Source organism: Bombina bombina, chromosome 7, assembly GCF_027579735.1.
Source record: "Bombina bombina isolate aBomBom1 chromosome 7, aBomBom1.pri, whole genome shotgun sequence".
Taxonomy (NCBI): Eukaryota; Metazoa; Chordata; class Amphibia; order Anura; family Bombinatoridae; genus Bombina; species Bombina bombina.
Window position 1 is genome coordinate 551,164,814 of NC_069505.1, and position 21,243 is coordinate 551,186,056.

Consider the following 21,243-nt stretch of genomic DNA (forward strand, 5'->3'; position numbering starts at 1 on the left):
CAAGCGATACAGGGGGCTCTACCTCTGACTCCCTGGCGATGCGGCCGGTCGCTAGGAAACGTCAAGCCCAAAATGGAGAGCAGCTTCTGAGCTGCATACTCTTCAATACAGCCCCCGCTTCATATGTCTCACGCTCAGTCCTTCCGGATCGCAGCACTTCCCTTGGAGAGGCCTGCTTATGTTTCTACCCTCGGAGCGCCATGGGTAGGCTAGGGGCTAGCCCTGTTTCAGTCGCAGAGACTAAGGCCTCCATAACAAAGGCTTCTCCAGCGAGGCTCATTCTCAAGACGGGTATGGGGTAATAGACTTGGCAATAAAAACTCAGCACTTTAACCACTTGGTTCCTGGACTGTTATACCGGACTGTCTTTTTGAGATACTAGTCTTGTGACTCTTTAACCAGCATAGTTCTACCGGAGAAATGTCTCTAGTTTATAGTTTCAATCTTATGTTTGGTATATATTCTGTTAGACTCGTAGTCCCCTTTCATCCACTTACTGCGTTTTTATTTTCTAATGCTACATCTAAAATGTCAGATTGCACATGTTTATTTACACAGGCAGGTACATCAGGAGACAGCCCAGTGATGTTTAGTTTTAGTTTTAAATCTGATGTGGAGCAATAGCGCAGGTATAAAACTGGATATCTAAGCTGACTGCCCTTCTGGGATAATAATGTTGTGTCACTTGTCTAGTTCATGGTCGCTAATACTTGTTTATCACATACCCTGCCAGCAGTTTCTATCTACACAGTTAACGCTAATTTTTATACATCTTATTTTAGCTCCTGGATTTAACATGATCAGGACTATAGCATCTATATAACCCCAAATGCAATTGTTTAAAGGGCAGTGGAGATTCATATAGAATCTGACTGAGCAGAACAGTACTGAGATTTTATATTAACTATGAAGCTCTAAATCACTGAATGGGATCTCTATTAGTTTCACCCCTACCACCTTTCTAATGGTTGTAATGTTGGTAGATCTTTATATACTATATGCATATCATATTTCAAGGTAACTATCCCCCTATTTAATTTATTCCACAGACCTACCTCCCCTAGACATCCTATAGACCTACCTAGGTCTACATTTTACATAAAGCATGGCTGGAGATATCTAATGGAAGTTGGATTCCTACTATTATTCTGTGGATGCTCTTATTTCTCCCATAAGTAACAGATATGATCTACTATAATAGATTCGCTGACCCTGAGTGTCTCTACATTTGGGCAGATATGACACAATATTAGCGTCCCTAACCAGGTCATAGATATTTAGTCGTCTATCAAGAGACACCCCTACTTTTGTTTATATAACTATATATTTTGGAAGCTAGGCGTATTAGGAGACATTTAACTAGGGATCTAAAATTAAACAAATAACCCTGATCAGGCATTTATGCTTAACTCCCCCTGAAGCCAATGTACGGTACTTTGCATACCTTAGAAGAACCGGAGTGGGCTAGTCTTTCCTCATCTATTTATTGAACGATTTGGAGACATGTAAAGTTTGGTTGTCTGATGGTCCCTACCTTATTTTACAGTTTGAGACTTAATTGAAAGTACACTTTGGGGTTTGTTGGGAGCTTAGTTCTCTGCTTTCTATTGTGTTTGTTTCGAATGATGTTAGACCATATGTTCTCTTTTCTCCCTCCCCCCTTGTAGAGCTTAACCTTTTATATGTATGCCAGTCATCTAGGTATGTCTCTGTTAGTGTTTTGGGCACTCATATAACTCCTTGCAGGATCCACCTTTAGCTAGACATGTACGGATGCCGCCCTCAGTCTAATTTACATAGCTCACCTCAGGAGGACTATTTACACTACACTCCAACTATTTCTCTTCTCAGTAATTAGTGGGGTGGCACCCTTAACTGTTATATCTAAATTGAAATAGCCTTCCCTATTAGTTTTGTTGCATAATTTCTGTTGCGAACTAATCCTTTAGAGGGTAAAGTCCCACCATATGCACACAGTTGAACTAGACGCCATAACTTGAGGTATGAAATCACCAAGTTGGAATTGGAACCCTGTTTCTTATGTTGATCTGTTTATAGGCGGTGTATCACATTGTTGGGCTGTGTCAACTGGGAGGACACGGCTCGGCATGTCGGATAAATTGGAGACTTCAGTTAAGATGTATATACAGTCAAAACTATTTTATCTACGCAGGGTTTGTTATATTTCTCCATTTCTATGCTATGTCTTTTTAGTGCCCCATGGGTTTCGCATCACATTATCTTATGTTTGTTTTTACTAGGTTTATATATTATAATCTTTCCTTAATAGAGCTAGCCCAGGTATAATGGGCCTCAATGTCAATATATGTTTGCCTTTACTTAGCTTGTATATCTAACTTCCATATATTAACTACTCAATACTAATTTTAGCTTTAAGTTGTACAAAGCTGTTACTCTGAGTGAAGTGCTGTGATCCCCATATACCAGGAGTCGTTCACTTTTATAAGACAGTTTATAATAGTTCACACTTACTTATAGTTAACATTACCACCCTATATCTCTGTTCACTCAAATGTTCTCATACGTGGAAGTACTTAGAGAGTTGTTCAGGAAAAGCCAAATGGTTTATAGTTGCTTCTTAATAGTCTTGTCCCCTCATATACGTATTATCACGTAGCTTACTATGATACTGTGATCCAGATTATCACTTCTACCAGGTGGAACTCAACTATAATTTGTGACTATGCTCTATGTTCCTACCATTTCCCTAATTGTCTGCTCAGATGTGTTTCTGCCACTACCAATAATATCAAGCTCCCACACGCACACTATTGGTATATAAACTATCTACTATTGTTTAGCTCACACTGCAAATATTGGCTGGCTCCGCCCTCCAACCCCCCCCCCCTATTCCCTTTATTACATTTTGAGCGGCTCTTGCCCGCTGCATCCCCCTCCCCCATAAATATATAGAGTTACCTCCTCCCTAGTCTCACCCTTATTTGAATAGATACCCTACTCTATTTTTTTTTGCACACAGCTAGGAGAGGATCTTTTTTGCTTGTATCACGTTTATGACACTCTAATATAAAACTGAAGTCTTTTCAGGTGATAGCCCACATTCTCTGGTAATATTTGAGATGCTAGAATGCAATACTCTCTAAACTATCTTGTGTATGTATTGTCTTGTAAATGTTTTGGGGCATACCCTATATTCTGTATTTGTTTACGACTTCAATAAAAAATATTTAAAAAAAAAAAATATATATAACTTTTAATAGAGTTGTGTTTAAAATAGGGAAAAAAAACTTTAAGTTAAAAACACTTACACAGAATCAATGTGTTGCTGTAGTGCATTCTAAATTGTATATGTTGCAACGTGGTTGTCTGAAGGGACAAATAAGTATTGGTTAAATAGAGGCTTGTAATGTTACACCCATTGATACCCTTTGAAAAAGCTGTGCTAGACGGCGAAACATGTTAGGGACTAGTTGAGGAGCAAATGTAACTCCTAAGCTTTTAACTGCTACCTTAATCTAGTGTTGTGCTTAGCCGTAACTATAATCTTTACAAATGTTGCAATAACAGTGATGTTAACATAATCGTAATATACAGGGACGTTTTACTTTCTTTAATTACTACAGCCTGCAAGCTGCAGCAGCAATCCGTTGCTGACCCACAATTAATCTGTTGCGCTTTGCCGCAACATTAACCTTTATACACGTTGCATTAGTTTTGGTGCCAACTGAATTGGAATATAGATAATACACAGATGCATTTAATTCACTAAAACTTTTGTAGCTTACAAGCTGTAGCAGCAATCAGCTGTTGACCCCACACGGAAGTGTGTCTGTTGTGAACCGGAGGAGTTCAAAAAATATTTACTCTCTTGATATCTGTAGCTGTTACGTAACCGCAATCTATAGTCACATATGTTTTAAGGACAGATATCTTAAATGATTTAGTTGTGGGATATAAAAGTGATGTAATTTTTTGGCAATTCAAATTAACCTCATGAGTAAAATACATTTAAGCTCACAAGTGATTTTCTCAATAGGCTTCAGCTACATATTAACCTTATGAGTACTGATAATCATCGCATAAAATATCCTATGATGCCATTTAACAATTAATTCAGTAAACCATCAAACGTTTATGTGAATGCTATTTTGGGAAAACATATGAACTTTTCGAGGAAAGAATATATTATCCTCATGAATGATATTATTAACAGGTTTCAGTAACATATTCACCTTATGAGTATTGTACGCCATCACAAAAAATATCACATGATATTGTGAATTCAGTATTAATTAATACAGAAAACTATCAAATAGAGTAAGTGTAATATCCCAAATCAGCCTTATACCAAATACTATAAACAGTGCAAGTGCTATATTTATAATTAGCCTAATATCCAGCATCAGTTTTAATACTGTCCTAAGTGCACTGTTATTACTGGCATTTAACCAGAATACTAATTATAACGTATAACAACAACTATTACTTTTTGTAGCTTATTTCAATACGTTTTAATCTTACTACTATATAACGTTACGTTTTCTAATGAGCAATGACTGCTGAATGATTGTGCAGATATCTGCAAAGTTCAAACAAACAAGAGTCTGTTTTATCACAAAGAAACACCAAACACTTTTGCCTAATGCTATTTAGCAAAACAAACAAATGTGAATCTCACCATAAAGATTCACAAAAGTGTTTACATATGATCACACCCAATAGATCGTGCCAGGTCACAACATTAACCTTGTTATAAATAAAAGTTAACCTACAAACGTTTGTGCAGAATTCTGGACAGCATCCAGCTAAAATGCTGTTTCTTTATTATGATCAGTGACGAATGTTACAATCAATGAATAACTGTATTCTCAGCTAGAATAAATATCAATATTGTATCTTTATTTTAACTAGCTAAGATTGTCACAATTAATAAATAACTATATTGACAGCTACAACAAGCAATACTGTATTTAAAGGGACAGTCAAGTCCAAAGAAAACTTTTATTTTTCAAATAGGGCATGCAATTTTAAACAACTTTCCAATTTACTTTTATCAACAATTTTGCTTTGTTCTCTTGGTATTCTTAGTTGAAAGCTAGACCTAGGAAGGCTCATATGATAATTTCTAAGCCCTTGAAGACCTCCTCTAATCACATGCTTTGTATTTGCTTTTCACAGCAGGGGAGAGCTAGTTCAGGTAAACCCTATAGATAACAATGTGAGCATGCCCGTGGATTGTGGCAGACACTGCACTAATTGGCTAAAATGCAAGTCAATAGATAATAACTAAAAGTCATGTGATTAGGGGTGGTCAGAAGATGCTTAGATACAAGATAGTCACAGCAGTAAAAAGTGTATTAATATAACCGTGTTGGTTATGCAAAACTGGGGAATGGGTAATAAAGGGATTATCTATCTTTTTAAACAACAAAAATTCTGGTGTTGACTGTCCCTTTAAGCTACAATTCACAATTTTCTAATACTTGAATTCACCTTAATATATTAAAGTGTACATTAGTGGTTTACCTCTATACACTATAACTAATCTTTCTGTCAACTCAGTGAGATTTCCACTCTCAAACATTGACATTAATCATTATGGTTACTCACCTAGTGATTAAGATATTAAGGTAGTCATCAATAACCGTAGTCAGCCACACACACGCCTTCCGAGGTGTGTAAGTCAACCAACCAATACTTATTTGTCCCTTCAGACAACCACGTTGCAACATATACAATTTAGAATGCACTACAGCAACACATTGATTCAGTGTAAGTGTTTTTAACTTAAAGTTTTTTCCCTATTTTAAACACAACTCTATTAAAAGTTATATTTTAATTATTATTTTCACCTGTCCATTTTTTATATGAGATTGGCAATAGTAATAAAACTGCATATTATAGTCAGAGATCTGATGTAAGATCACAATACTGTCTCATTAAACTCCCTGAGTGCTATATGTGTATATTTTCATTAGGAGGTATTCACCTCCTATACAAGTTCTTTCCAAGTTTGCCTATACACAGCACCCTTCAGATCGTTATATATGTTTATCTTTTCACTGCCATTGGACCCATTTTTCTCTAAATAAGCAAAACTATACATTTTTACAAAACGAAACCCATATGGGCTATATAAATGGTTCATCTACAAAACATTTATGCAAAGAAAAATCTAGTGTATAATGTCCCTTTAAAAGGACATTACATGCTAAACAAAATTTCCCATAAAGGGCCAAATTAAGAGTGGTGCGCCAACAGTCACACACGATCGAAAAGAGGTTTATCTCGGGTGTTTGCGCACGTTGGATGTAGCGCTAGTGTTAAAAGTTGAAAGTAAACGTGTTTGCTGGAGCGCAATTGAAGTTAACGCACGTCGGGATAGTGTGTCATTAGAGCTCTGGTTAACTGTTTCATGAAACAAAAAAGTGTAATAAAACACATAAAAAATACAGGTCCTCTGTACTTCACCCGCAATGACGAAACTGGCTTCCTCCAATCACGGCTTCCCCCCGCAGGAGCGTCCATCTGGTGAAGCCACGCCGTGATTGGAGAAAGCCGGTTACGTCATTGCTGTGTAAGTACAGCAGGAAGAAGCAGGCAGGGATGGATCGGCAATCCGGCATTTCAGGAGAAGAAGGTATTTGTAAAATCCGGTGCAATGTAAACTTTCATGAATGAAAGTGCCCCTGTTTTTAATATATATTTTTTTTTTTTGACATTCAATTTAAAGGGACATGAAACCTAAAAATGTATCTTTCATGATTTAGGTAGAACATACAATTTTAAACAACTTTACAGTTTACTTCTATTATCAAATTTGCTTCATTCTCTTGGTATCATTTGTTGAAGGAGTAGCAATGCACTACTAGTTTCAAACTGAACACATGAGTGAGCCAATGACAATCGGTATATATATATATATATATATATGCAACCACCAATCAGCAGCTAGAACCTAGGTTCTCTGCTGTTCCTGAGCTTACCTAGATAAACCTTTTAGCAAAGGATAACAAGAGAAGGAAGCAAATTAAATAATAAAAGTAAATTGGAAAGGTGTTTAAAATTGTATTCTCTGTCTAAATCATGAATGTTTAATTATGACTTTACTGTCCCTTTAATGCATGGACTAATTAAAAAAATAAACTTTCATGACACAGATTGAGCTTACCATAAAAAACTAAACTTTTACTTCAGTTATCAAATGTCTTTGTCTCATTTACTGAAACAGAGCTCCTTTTTACTACAGCATACTGAGGTAGGCTGGGGAGCATGCACAGGTCTATGACTTTGGCTACAGCAATGTATCTTTTGCTTATCTTAATATTAAACATGTACACAGACAAAAATATTGTTTCAGGCAAATCGTTATTACCAAAACAAACAAAAAAATGTTTAATTTGGTCTCTTATTCTTTAAAGGGGTCATTTGGATTTTGCTTGTTAAACACAATTAATTTGTCAGTTTCCTATGGAAAACATTTATAGGGCGGCAGAAATGCAAGCTGGATAGCAGCTTTTAGGGACAATCTAGTCAAAATTAAAATGTTCATGATTCAGATAGGGCATTACTATTTTGAAACAGCTTTTATCATCAAAATTTGCTTTGTTCTCTTGGTATTCTTTGTTGAAAGCTAAACCTAGGTAGGCTCACATGCTAATAGCTATGCCATTGAAGGCTGCCTCTTATCTCAGTGCATTTTGACAGTTTTTCCACAATTAGACAATGCTAGTTCATGTGTGCCATATAGATAACGTGCTCACGCCTGTGAACTTATTTATGAGTCAGCACTGAATGGCTAAAATGCAAGTCTGTCAAAAGAACTGAGATAAGGGGGCAGTCTGCAGAGGCTTAGATACAAGGTAATCACAGAGGTAAAAAATTTATATTAATATAACCATGTTGGTTATGTAAAAATGAGGAATAGGTAATAAAGGGATTATCTATCTTTTTAAACAATACAAATTCTCGAGTAGACTGTCCCTTTAAACTTAAATAAAGTGAAGGTATTGGCTAATGTTACGGCTACAAGTCAGCAGCACAACAATGCATTACTTGGAGCCAGCTACTGATTGGTGGATGCTCATAAATGCCTCTTTTCAACGTAACCATTTTGCAGACATACACAAATGCGCGTAGCTGAAACGCAGGGCTAGATCACAATGTTTGGCTTGATGCCTTGCGGCTATTGTAAAAGGAAAGGATATTTAATTACTACAAGATTCCTTAATGTACATTTACACTGATTTTATGAAAAACTTTACTGTATACCTCCTCTGCACTCATTTTATTTTTTTAAATAATTCAGTAAATCGTTGGAAAGTCCTCGCCTTGGGTATACAGTTTTTGTGTACAATTATTAAATTAAAAATGGCATTTCAGAACAAAAAGGGCTCAGTGAAGGGCCACATCATTAATACAAGGATTAATCTACGAGATGTTAGCCAAATGAAGTGAAAATTTGCTTCTGATACCTTGAGGTGGAGGTTTGTATGACAGAGTCTGCAACCACAAATTTAAAAAGCAGTTCTTGCTTCTTATTCTCTCCCACACCTCAGAGGAGTGAGTATGGGGTGATTGACAGGCCCTGCTCTCTCACGATTGGTAACATGAGAGCAGGGGGTGGAGATTGCACAACAGACCATTTGTACAATCTTAAAAGTGATGCTGCAAGGCAAGTGTCAATTGCAGATGGACAGGTTCTCTGCCTGAGAACTTTTCCACCTGCAGCTTGATAAATTAAGTCTATTTAATCTAGAAAAGAGATGCACGGGAGGTGAAAAACTTTACAGCAAAACTGAAGCCAAAAACACTTTAAGTTGCAAAGTGTTAATTATTATTATTGGTTATTTGTAGAGTGCCAACAGATTTGCAGCACTAATCAATTTGTGTGGTGTAGCTTTGGCACCAGCAATGTAATCTCGGCTTATGTGTTTAACTCCCAAAAATGTGCTAAACACATAGTTAAAAAAAATCCTGCTGGACTGCTGGAAGCTAAATGCGACTGCCGCTCAGGATTGGCTCAACAGCGGTTTCCTACTGGAGAGTAACAACGATTGCGGCTCTGATGTGGGACATTACCTATGTGTTTAACCCTTTTGTGAGCACCACTGCTCCTAAAGCATGTCCTTGCATCTTAAAGGGAGTTGAAACCACATTTTTTCTTTTATGATTCAGAGAATACAATTTTTAAAAAAAAGTTTCCAATTTATTTCTATTAACTTTTTACACAGAACTTACTCTGCTGAGCTGAAGAAATTGTGAGGTAAAATATCTTCCTTTTTTACATAGAGATGCTCAGGTGATATTTTCCTGTCAGCTTTTTACAGTTATACTGCATCAGTTTCAAGTGATTTAGCATATGAGTATTATACATTGATGCTGACATTAGGACACCCAGTGTAATATTTTATACAATGACTTTAAAATTCGAATTGATGTTTGATTCAATATAATCTTAAGCTGATAGCTCATGATTCAGATACAGCAGAAATAGAAATCACCTCTTTACTGTCATGCTATTTTCAGTGTATTTCTTCCTTCTTTGAATTTCTTTTACTGTAAGAAATGTCATTTTATATGCCAGCCCATTTTATAACACCTGTGTAGGGGTAGTTTTTTAAAACTAGATTGCAATCAGGAGGGGTTACACAGGTACAGAGAGAAAACTGGCCCAGCTCTTAAAATATCCATTGATTGCAAATAAATACATATGATGCCCTGATTACATGTTATATTTGCAATTATTCCTGCTCAGAATAATAATAAATTTACACTATATACATATAGTGGTATAAATAAACACAGATATATGACAGACAACATTGTTTAGAACAAAAAAAGAATTTAGGGACAGGTAAATATGTTTGCAAAAGATTTCTGACATAACACACACACACACACATATATATATATATATATATATATATATATATACATATATACAAAGTAAACAGATAGAGTCCAGCACTATTGAACTTCTTTACCTGGCTGTGTGCTCGTTACAATGGGCTATCAGCAAAAACCCAAACAGATACAGTCCATATGTAGAAAGTAACAGCACCACTGCATCAATATTCTTAAAGGTGAATTATTTCTTTATTGGTAGGCTTACCAGAAGTCCCACTTTTACTGGGATTGTCCCGGTTTGGAGGCGCTGTCCCAGTGTCCCACCCAGTTGTTCATTCTGTCCCAGTAGGGTTGCCACCTCCAGGTTTCAAATCATGTGCCCGGGTTTCAGACCACCTGCTCTCCAGCATAGTTTGATGCTGGTACTTTCTTACATACAGCCCTGCTTAGCTTAACATTCGTGTCCTTCAAAGTTTACATTTAGTAATACAGGCTGAGTGAGCAGCATAGGTTTTTTTTTAATTTCGTAGTACTGCTTGGTTTATTTTTCTAAGATTTTAACACCTCCCCGACCCTTGGTGTCATTGCCGGTAATACACCTTTAGGGGAACCATATGGGTATGACTAGGAAGTACAGACAGGCAGGATTTTTGGCCTGGATTTTGCTTTACTTCATGCAGGATAGCATTTTGGCTATAATCTTCCTGCATTATGGTATAGAGTAGCCTATTAAACAGCTTTAGCAGGTACGTGTTTCTTTTTTACTTTCATTCAATGTTGTATTTATGCCTTATCAGTATTTGGCTCTGTTCCTTAATTAGACACATAAAACACATATTACACTGCAGATATTAAATTGTGAAATTGATAATTATCAAAGTGATAATTATGCTTGATGTTTGGCATTATTTAGAATCTGAGATTTAGATTAATGATTTATTTGCCATGACAACGTAATGGTGCCTTTTTCACTAGGGTGTGGTGTTATGGTCTATTTAAACTGTGTGATTCACTTGTTTGACTGAGGAAGGGTAGAGTATCCACAAAACATTACACACATAAAAGCTACTACTTTAAAAGGACCAGTAATTGCCACGCCCCCTTGACCACGCTCCTGACCACACCCCCACTGGCACCGCACCAGGTGGTCCCAGTTTCACCTCTAAAAATTATGGTAAGCCTATTTATTGGTGATATCACAACCATTAAAACAGCGACGTTTCGGACCTACATGGTCCTTAATCATGCATAGTTAAAACACAGTAAAACACACATTTAAAAAGGGTGGTTTGACCAATCAGATTTAAGCTCACATTATTAATTGGATTAACCCATGCCTATCCAGGCATGATAATATAAGTGTTACTTTTTCTATTAGTGGCCTCTAGTGGTACCATATTGAATAACACCCTATTTCAATATCAAAATTCATAAAAACAAATACAGATCATAGTCCCTATTCAGACCATAAGGATGCAATGTATTTAATTTCTTGATCCACCAGACCTCCTTTTGTTTTAATTTAAGTTCTCTGTCGCTCCCCTCTTCTATGTGTAGGGATATGATCGATTACTTGGAAGCGCAGCTGGCTAACTGTATGTCCCATTTGGGTAAAATGTGCAGATACTGGTAAAGACATGTCTTTAGATTTAATTGATGCCTTGTGCTGACTAAACCTATCCCTGGCGGCCTGAGTGGTCTCTCCGATATAACAGAGGCCACATGGACATTTGAGTAGATAGATTACATAATTGGTTTGACAGGTGTATAAACCATTGATGGTATACTGTTTACGCTTGTCATTTTGGGCCAAATATTTACCTCTAATTACTGAATTACATTGTGCACAGTGGAGACAAGGATAACATCCTTTATTGGGAGTGGTCAAATAGTTAATTTCAGACTGTTTAGTTGTCCCCACATCTGCTCTGACTAGATTATCCCTTAGATTTCTCACCCGCCTATATGATGGCATTGGTGGTAATCTAAAGGACTCAACTTCTGGATTAAATTTTGATGATAGATGCCAGTGTTTCCTTACTGCTTTGAAAATTTGTTGACTTCGCTGGCTATATTCCATAGTGAGCACCAATCTATTTACATCATTTTTTTTGGTTTTGGGTTTAGCTTTACTTTTGTCAAGATCTGTAATATTTTTATTGATAATCTCCTGAGGATAACCTCTTTGGATAAACTTATTACCCATAGATTCTAGCCTAAAAGGCAGTCTATCCTGATCACTCACTATCCTCTTAGTACGTAATAACTGGCTTCTTGGGATAGAATTGAACACTGTCTCAGGATGAAAGCTTTCATACCTCAAAAGGGTATTTCTATCCGTGGGTTTAGTAAAGAGATCAGTGTTCAATTTATCATCTTGTATGTAGACAGTAGTATCCAGAAAGTTAATCTCATGTGATGAATATGTCAGTGTAAATTTAATGTTTGTCATTGAGGCATTAATCTCCTCCACAAACTGTGTCAAAGACTCCAATGAGCCCCCCCATATGCCAAAAATATCGTCTATATACCTTAGCAATAGCTTACAACAATGATTGAATGACTTATTAGCATAAACAAATTTATTTTCAAAGCCACTCATGAACAAATTGGCATATGAGGGGGCTACATTGGAGCCCATGGCCGTACCTCTCTTCTGCATATAGTAAGTGTCCTGAAACAAAAAATAATTGCAGTATAGGACAAGTCTTAACAGATCATCGATAAAATCTATCTGTGTTAGGTCATACAATTTACAGTTGTTCAAAAAGCTTTTTACAGTGTCAAGGCCTGCCTCGTGAGGGATAGAGGTATACAAATTAACCACATCCAAAGAAAAGATAAACCAACTTTCTTCCATTTTTACCTTTTCTAATTTCAGAAAATCATTAGTGTCTTTTATGAAAGACTTCTGTTCTTTAACCATTGGGAAAAGAATTCTATCCAGAAAAATTGACACATTTGAAAAAACAGACTCTGTACATGCCACAATGGGCCACCCTGGTGGGGATGATATATTCTTGTGAACCTTGGGCAAAGTATAAAAAACTGGTGTTATAGGGTGTTTTTTATATAGAAAATCAAATACCTGTTTAGTTATAGTATTACATTGAACTGCCCTGTCGAGAATTGTTTTTAACTCTTTTTGCATTTTAACAAGAGGATTATGGTCTAGTACTTCATAAACCCCTCCATCAGAGAGTTGATGTAAAATTTCTTGAATATAATATTTAGTGTCTAATATTACAACAGCTCCGCCCTTATCGGCATTCTTTATTGTAATATTCTTGTTGTTTTTTAAGGACAACATAGCTTTATATTCTTCTCTTGTAAGATTATAATTTTTCATCTCTGGATTTAAATTCAATTTTTTCATCAAATTATTAATATCCTGTTGTACAAACTTAATAAAAGTTTCCACACCAGAATTACTGGTAGGAGGTATGAATGGAGACTTTTTATGTAAGTTAAGATATTTCAGATCAAGGGGGTTTGTTTGCATAACACCTTCATTTATTGGGCTTTCAACACACACATTATTTGTATTATTACCACCATACATAGCTTTTAGCCTGAGCATTCTGAAAAATTTGTACAAGTCTTTATCGACTTCAAATTTATCACAGTCCTTAGTAGGGCAGAAGGAAAGTCCTTTCATTAACAAACTGTGTTCCGTCTCGGTTAGCTTGTATTCCGAGATATTAATTACTAGACTCTCCTTGTCTTGTATGGGGGAAATGTAGTCAGGCAGTTCATTTACCTTCATTTCCGCATACCTCGCCGGAACCTCCCTCCTTGTTGGCGTCTCGGCATCTGCCGGTTTCGGTTCCAAGAGCTCCGTGTATACATCCGCTGTTCTTTGGGATCGGCGGTGCTTCCGCCCTCCCCTCCGGTGTCTCCTTCCGAGCCGGAGTCTAAAAAACTTTCCCCAGAAGATGATCCTTCGGCCAATCTGTCCTGCTCTGTTAGCGCTCTCGGCGTTCTCCTCCAATGTGGTGCGTCACGTATTTCACGTTGTCTTGACGTGTGATCACGTGACCAGTTGTATACTCGGTGATTGGTGTAGTCAAGCTCATCGCGTATAAACTTCGATCTTTTCCTCTCCTCAAGATCTGAACGATATTGTGCCAACAATGTATCAATTTCTTCTTTAGTGGTTTTCAACATTTCCAAGGTATATTTTGTTTCCATTCCCCGCTCTGCTTCCAGCACTAATCCTTTTTGCTTGTCAATCTCTAACTGCAGACATTCTACAGTGAGCACAATTAAATCAAAAGAGCACTTATTAAGTATACTCTCAAATCTTGTTCTGTACAATTCATGGTTAGCCAGTATAGTGGGTCTCAATTTTATCCTTAGGCCTCTAGGAATTCTTTTAATACGGTAATATTCTGCTAGCGTGACTGAATGCAGCTCCAGAGAGATCAGTCTCCTCTTTGTTTTTTCATATTCCTTTTTTGAATCCACTTCAGCAGAATTTCTTAAAAAGTTCCTTGATCCTAAGGCCAACGAAGTGATGCGTGCTGCATCTATGTCGGAATAGGAAAATGTAGCAGGTTGGATATCTTCCATAGTACCTTCACTCACTGGTAGTGCACGTAACTCTGCTGATTCCATGTGTACAAAGTAAACAGATAGAGTCCAGCACTATTGAACTTCTTTACCTGGCTGTGTGCTCGTTACAATGGGCTATCAGCAAAAACCCAAACAGATACAGTCTATATGTAGAAAGTAACAGCACCACTGCATCAATATTCTTAAAGGTGAATTATTTCTTTATTGGTGATATCACAACCATTAAAACAGCGACGTTTCGGACCTACATGGTCCTTAATCATGCATAGTTAAAACACAGTAAAACACACATTTAAAAAGGGTGGTTTGACCAATCAGATTTCAGCTCACATTATTAATTGGATTAACCCATGCCTATCCAGGCATGATAATATAAGTGTTACTTTTTCTACTAGTGGCCTCTAGTGGTACCATATTGAATAACACCCTATTTCAATATCAAAATTCATAAAAACAAATACAGATCATAGTCCCTATTCAGACCATAAGGATGCAATGTATTTAATTTCTTGATCCACCAGACCTCCTTTTGTTTTAATTTAAGTTCTCTGTTGCCCCCTCTTCTATGTGTAGGGATATGATCGATTACTTGGAAGCGCAGCTGGCTAACTGTATGTCCCATTTGGGTAAAATGTGCAGATACTGGTAAAGACATGTCTTTAGATTTAATTGATGCCTTGTGCTGACTAAACCTATCCCTGGCGGCCTGAGTGGTCTCTCCGATATAACAGAGGCCACATGGACATTTGAGTAGATAGATTAGATAATTGGTTTGACAGGTGTATAAACCATTGATGGTATACTGTTTACGCTTGTCATTTTGGGCCAAATATTTACCTCTAATCACTGAATTACATTGTGCACAGTGGAGACAAGGATAACATCCTTTATTGGGAGTGATCAAATAGTTAATTTCAGACTGTTTAGTTGTCCCCACATCTGCTCTGACTAGATTATCCCTTAGATTTCTCACCCGCCTATATGATGGCATTGGTGGTAATCTAAAGGACTTAACTTCTGGATTAAATTTTGATAATAGATGCCAGTGTTTCCTTACTGCTTTGAAAATGTGTTGACTTCGCTGGCTATATTCCATAGTGAGCACCAATCTATTTACATCATTTTTTTTGGTTTTGGGTTTAGCTTTACTTTTGTCAAGATCTGTAAACACAGATATATGACAGACAACATTGTTTAGAACAAAAAAAGAATTTAGGGACAGGTAAATATGTTTGCAAAAGATTTCTGACATAACACACACACACACATATATATATATATATATATATATATATATACATACACACACACACACACAAGTATGTGCAAATATATATGTACAAATTCTAGTATTAATAATCATTCATAAAAAACATCCATGAGATAAAAGTATATCATGACTTCTAGAAATACAAATACACATTAATTTATGTGAAAGTATCATATAACAAATAAATATAAAAATACCTTGAGATATTGTTTGTTGAGGTACAAATGTATAAATGTAGCTATTTCTTGGACATTAACAGATGGAAAAAAAAGATTAGCTTTAGAGAAATGTGCTTGTTAATGGACAGTAATGAAATGGTATAAATAAAGTTGGGAAAAACCTAAATAACCGCGACATCGATAACGGTTAGTTAACAACATTCCAATGCTCTTTGCGCCGTACTTGACGTGCAGGTTTTTGACATTTTTTTTATAAATAAGGGCATTGTATGTGGATCCCCTGCAGCGATGTCTGGCGAGTGTATTAATGCCGGCGAATACACCAAGATTGACGCTTTGATAAATATCCCCTTAATCTGAATTTAAAATTAGCAGTAGATTTGTTTCTGACAAATTTCAAAGTTATGTCTATTTAAACTCCTCCTGTATCATGTGACAGCCATCAGCCAATCACAAATGCACATACGTATATTCTGTGAATTCTTGCACATGCTCTGTAGGAGCTGGTGACTCAAAAAGTGTAAATATAAAAAGGCTAAGCACATTTTGTTAATGGAATTAAATTTGGAAAGTTGTTTAAAATTGCTGCTGTATCTGATTCATGAAAGTTAAATTTTGACTTGAGTGTCCCTTTAAATATGGAAAATGGGCAGCCAGTATACTCACCAAGCCAGGTATTCATTTTGACAGAGCTGCAGTGTTCCAACTGAGGGAGAATGAGGACATCCAAGTCGCCTTGTGGGGCTTCTTTAGTGAACTCCTAAAAAAATAAAAAAAATAATAATAATTAGAGATATGCTCTTTGGGGTAGATTTAAACTTCAGCTGATTCTCAAATACTCGCCACTTAGGTATTGTGTTATTTTTTTTTTTAAAAAAGATAACCATTAACCCAGAGCACTCTGTCCTTGTTGTGACCATCAAAACCATTCCCATGCTGCCAATATGGCTCCTCTGGACTATCCAGACTCCACCCTCAGAACATGATGCCCCACCCCCTAGCTTCCCAGTCCCAGGAGAAAAAATGTAATCATTGGGAGGGGGGGGGGGGAGTAAGTTATATAGTTCTGTAGTTAATAATAAAACAATTTCTTAATTTACACTTTGTATATTTTGTTTCTTTTTTATATTTTGTATTTTATATATTGAATACCGCCCACTGCAGATCCGCGGCCGCTAGCAGGGGCTGTCAATCAACCCGATAGTATTGGATCGGGTTGACTTCCGGCGATGTCTGTCCGCCGCCTCAGAGCGAGTTATGAAGGCTTGTCAGAAACATAGGGCATCAAACTCCATACGAAGCTTGATAAATATGCCCCTATAAGCGAATTTTGCTTTCTGTCTTTCCATCTTCCCATAAACTTCCACAAGAGGTAGTAATGACAAACACTGTGGGGGACGTTAAGAATGCCTGGGATAAACATAAGGCTATCCTATATACTTATTAATGCCTGGGATAAGCATAAGGCTATCCTACATACTTATTAATGCCTGGGATAAGCATAAGGCTTTCCTTCATACTTATTAATGTCTGGAATAAACATAAGGCTACCCTACATACTTATTAATGCCTGGGATAAGCATAAGGCTATCCTACATAATTATTAATGCCTGGGATAAGCATAAGGCTATCCTACATACTTATTAATGCCTGTGATAAACATAAGGTTGTCCTACATACTTATTAATGCCTGGGATAAGCATAAGGCTATCCTACATACTTATTAATGCCTGGGATAAACATAAGGCTATCCTACATACTTATTAATGCCTGGGATAAGCATAAGGCTATCCTACATAATTATTAATGCCTGGGATAAACATAAGGCTATCCTACATACTTATTAATGCCTGGGATAAGCATAAGGCTATCCTACATACTTATTAATGCCCGGGATAAGCATAAGGCTATCCTACATAATTATTAATGCCTGGGATAAACATAAGGCTATCCTACATACTTATTAATGCCTGGAATAAACATAAGGCTATCCTACATATGTATTAATGCCTGGGATAAGCATAAGGCTACCCTACATACTTATTAATGCCTGGGATAAACATAAGGCTATCCTACATACTTATTAATGCCTGGGATAAACATAAGGCTATCCTACATACTTATTAATGCCTGTGATAAGCATAAGGCTATCCTACATAATTATTAATGCCTGGGATAAACATAAGGCTATCCTACATACTCATTAATGCCTGGAATAAGCATAAGGTTGTTTTACATACTTATTAATGCCTGGGAATAAGCATAAGGCTACCCTACATATGTATTAATGCCTGGGATAAACATAAGGCTATCCTACATACTAATGAATGCCTGGGATAAGCATACGGCTATCCTACATACTTATTAATGCCTGGGAATAAACATAAGGCTATCCTACATACTTATTAATGCCTGGGATAAACATAAGGCTATCCTACATACTAATGAATGCCTGGGATAAGCATACGGCTATCCTACATACTTATTAATGCCTGGGAATAAACACAAGGCTACCCTACATACTTATTAATGCCTGGGATAAGCATAAGGCTGTTCTACATACTTATTAATGCCTGGGAATAAGCATAAGGCTACCCTACATATATATTAATGCCTGGGATAAACATAAGGCTATCCTACATACTAATGAATGCCTGGGATAAGCATACGGCTATCCTACATACTTATTAATGCCTGGGAATAAACATAAGGCTATCCTACATACGTATTAATGCCTGGGATAAGCATAAGGCTACCCTACATACTTATTAATGCCTGGGATAAGCATAAGGCTGTTCTACATAATTATTAATGGCTGGGATAAACATAAGGCTATCCTACATACTTATTAATGCCTGGGATAAACATAAGGCTACCCTACATACTTAGTAATGCCTAGGATAAACATAAGGCTATCCTAAATACTTATTAATGCCTGGGATAAGCATAAGGCTATCCTACATACTTATTAATGCCTGGGATAAACATAAGGCTTTCCTTTATATATATTAATGCCTGGAATAAACATAAGGCTATCCTACATACGTATTAATGTCTGGGATAAGCATAAGGCTACCCTACATACTTATTAATGCCTGGGATAAGCATAAGGCTGTTCTACATACTTATTAATGGCTGGGATAAACATAAGGCTATCCTATATACTTATTAATGCCTGGGATAAACATAAGGCTATCCTACATACTTAGTAATGCCTTGGATAAGCATTAGGCTATCCTACATACTTATTAATGCCTGGGATAAGCATAAGGCTATCCTACATACTTATTAATGCCTGAGATAAACATAAGGCTATCCTAAATACTTATTAATGCCTGGGATAAGCATAAGGCTTTCCTACATCCTTATTAATGCCTGGGATAAACATAAGGCTTTCCTTTATATGTATTAATGCCTGGGATAAGCATAAGGCTATCCTACATAATTATTAATGCCTGGGATAAACATAAGGCTATCCTACATACTTATTAATGCCTGGAATAAACATAAGGCTATCCTACATATGTATTAATGCCTGGGATAAGCATAAGGCTACCCTACATACTTATTAATGCCTGGGATAAACATAAGGCTATCCTACATACTTATTAATGCCTGGGATAAACATAAGGCTATCCTACATACTTATTAATGCCTGGGATAAGCATAAGGCTATCCTACATAATTATTAATGCCTGGGATAAACATAAGGCTATCCTACATACTCATTAATGCCTGGAATAAGCATAAGGTTGTTTTACATACTTATTAATGCCTGGGAATAAGCATAAGGCTACCCTACATATGTATTAATGCCTGGGATAAACATAAGGCTATCCTACATACTAATGAATGCCTGGGATAAGCATACGGCTATCCTACATACTTATTAATGCCTGGGAATAAACATAAGGCTATCCTACATACTTATTAATGCCTGGGATAAACATAAGGCTATCCTACATACTAATGAATGCCTGGGATAAGCATACGGCTATCCTACATACTTATTAATGCCTGGGAATAAACATAAGGCTACCCTACATACTTATTAATGCCTGGGATAAGCATAAGGCTGTTCTACATACTTATTAATGCCTGGGAATAAGCATAAGGCTACCCTACATATATATTAATGCCTGGGATAAACATAAGGCTATCCTACATACTAATGAATGCCTGGGATAAGCATACGGCTATCCTACATACTTATTAATGCCTGGGAATAAACATAAGGCTATCCTACATATGTATTAATGCCTGGGATAAGCATAAGGCTGTTCTACATAATTATGAATGGCTGGGATAAACATAAGGCTATCCTACATACTTATTAATGCCTGGGATAAACATAAGGCTACCCTACATACTTAGTAATGCCTAGGATAAACATAAGGCTATCCTAAATACTTATTAATGCCTGGGATAAGCATAAGGCTATCCTACATACTTATTAATGCCTGGGATAAACATAAGGCTTTCCTTTATATGTATTAATGCCTGGAATAAACATAAGGCTATCCTACATACGTATTAATGTCTGGGATAAGCATAAGGCTACCCTACATACTTATTAATGCCTGGGATAAGCATAAGGCTGTTCTACATACTTATTAATGGCTGGGATAAACATAAGGCTATCCTATATACTTATTAATGCCTGGGATAAACATAAGGCTATCCTACATACTTAGTAATGCCTTGGATAAGCATAAGGCTATCCTACATACTTATTAATGCCTGGGATAAGCATAAGGCTATCCTACATACTTATTAATGCCTGAGATAAACATAAGGCTATCCTAAATACTTATTAATGCCTGGGATAAGCATAAGGCTTTTCTACATACTTATTAATGCCTGGGATAAACATAAGGCTTTCCTTTATATGTATTAATGCCTGGGATAAGCATAAGGCTACCCTACATATGTATTAATGCCTGGGATAAACATAAGGCTATCCTACATACTTATTAATGCCTGGGATAAGCATACGGCTATCCTACATACTTATTAATGCCTGGGATAAACATAAGGCTATCCTACATATTAATGAATGCCTGGGATAAGCATACGGCTATCCTACATACTTATTAATGCCTGGGATAAACATAAGGCTATCCTACATACTTATTAATGCCTGGAATAAACATAAGGCTCTCCTACATACTTATTAATGCTTGGGATAAGCATAAGGCTGTTCTACATACTTATTAATGCCTGGGAATAAACATAAGGCTACCCTACATACTTATTAATGCCTGGGAATAAACATAAGGCTATCCTACATACTTATTAATGCCTGGGAATAAACATAAGGCTACCCTACATACTTATTAATGCCTGGGATAAGCATAAGGTTGTTTTACATAATTATTAATGCCTGGA

The 21,243-nt window shown here is 36.6% G+C and overlaps 1 protein-coding gene across 1 annotated transcript in view; it reads right to left on the reverse strand.

The window, feature by feature from the left end:
* The window catches only part of GABBR1 (gamma-aminobutyric acid type B receptor subunit 1), a 276,841-nt gene that overhangs the window by 45,483 nt on the left and 210,115 nt on the right, over positions 1 to 21,243 (reverse strand). Inside the window, exon 16 of the mRNA XM_053721871.1 lies at positions 16,522 to 16,615. Within this exon, the coding sequence (XP_053577846.1) occupies positions 16,522 to 16,615 (94 nt within the window). The remainder of the gene's footprint in view (positions 1 to 16,521; positions 16,616 to 21,243) is intronic.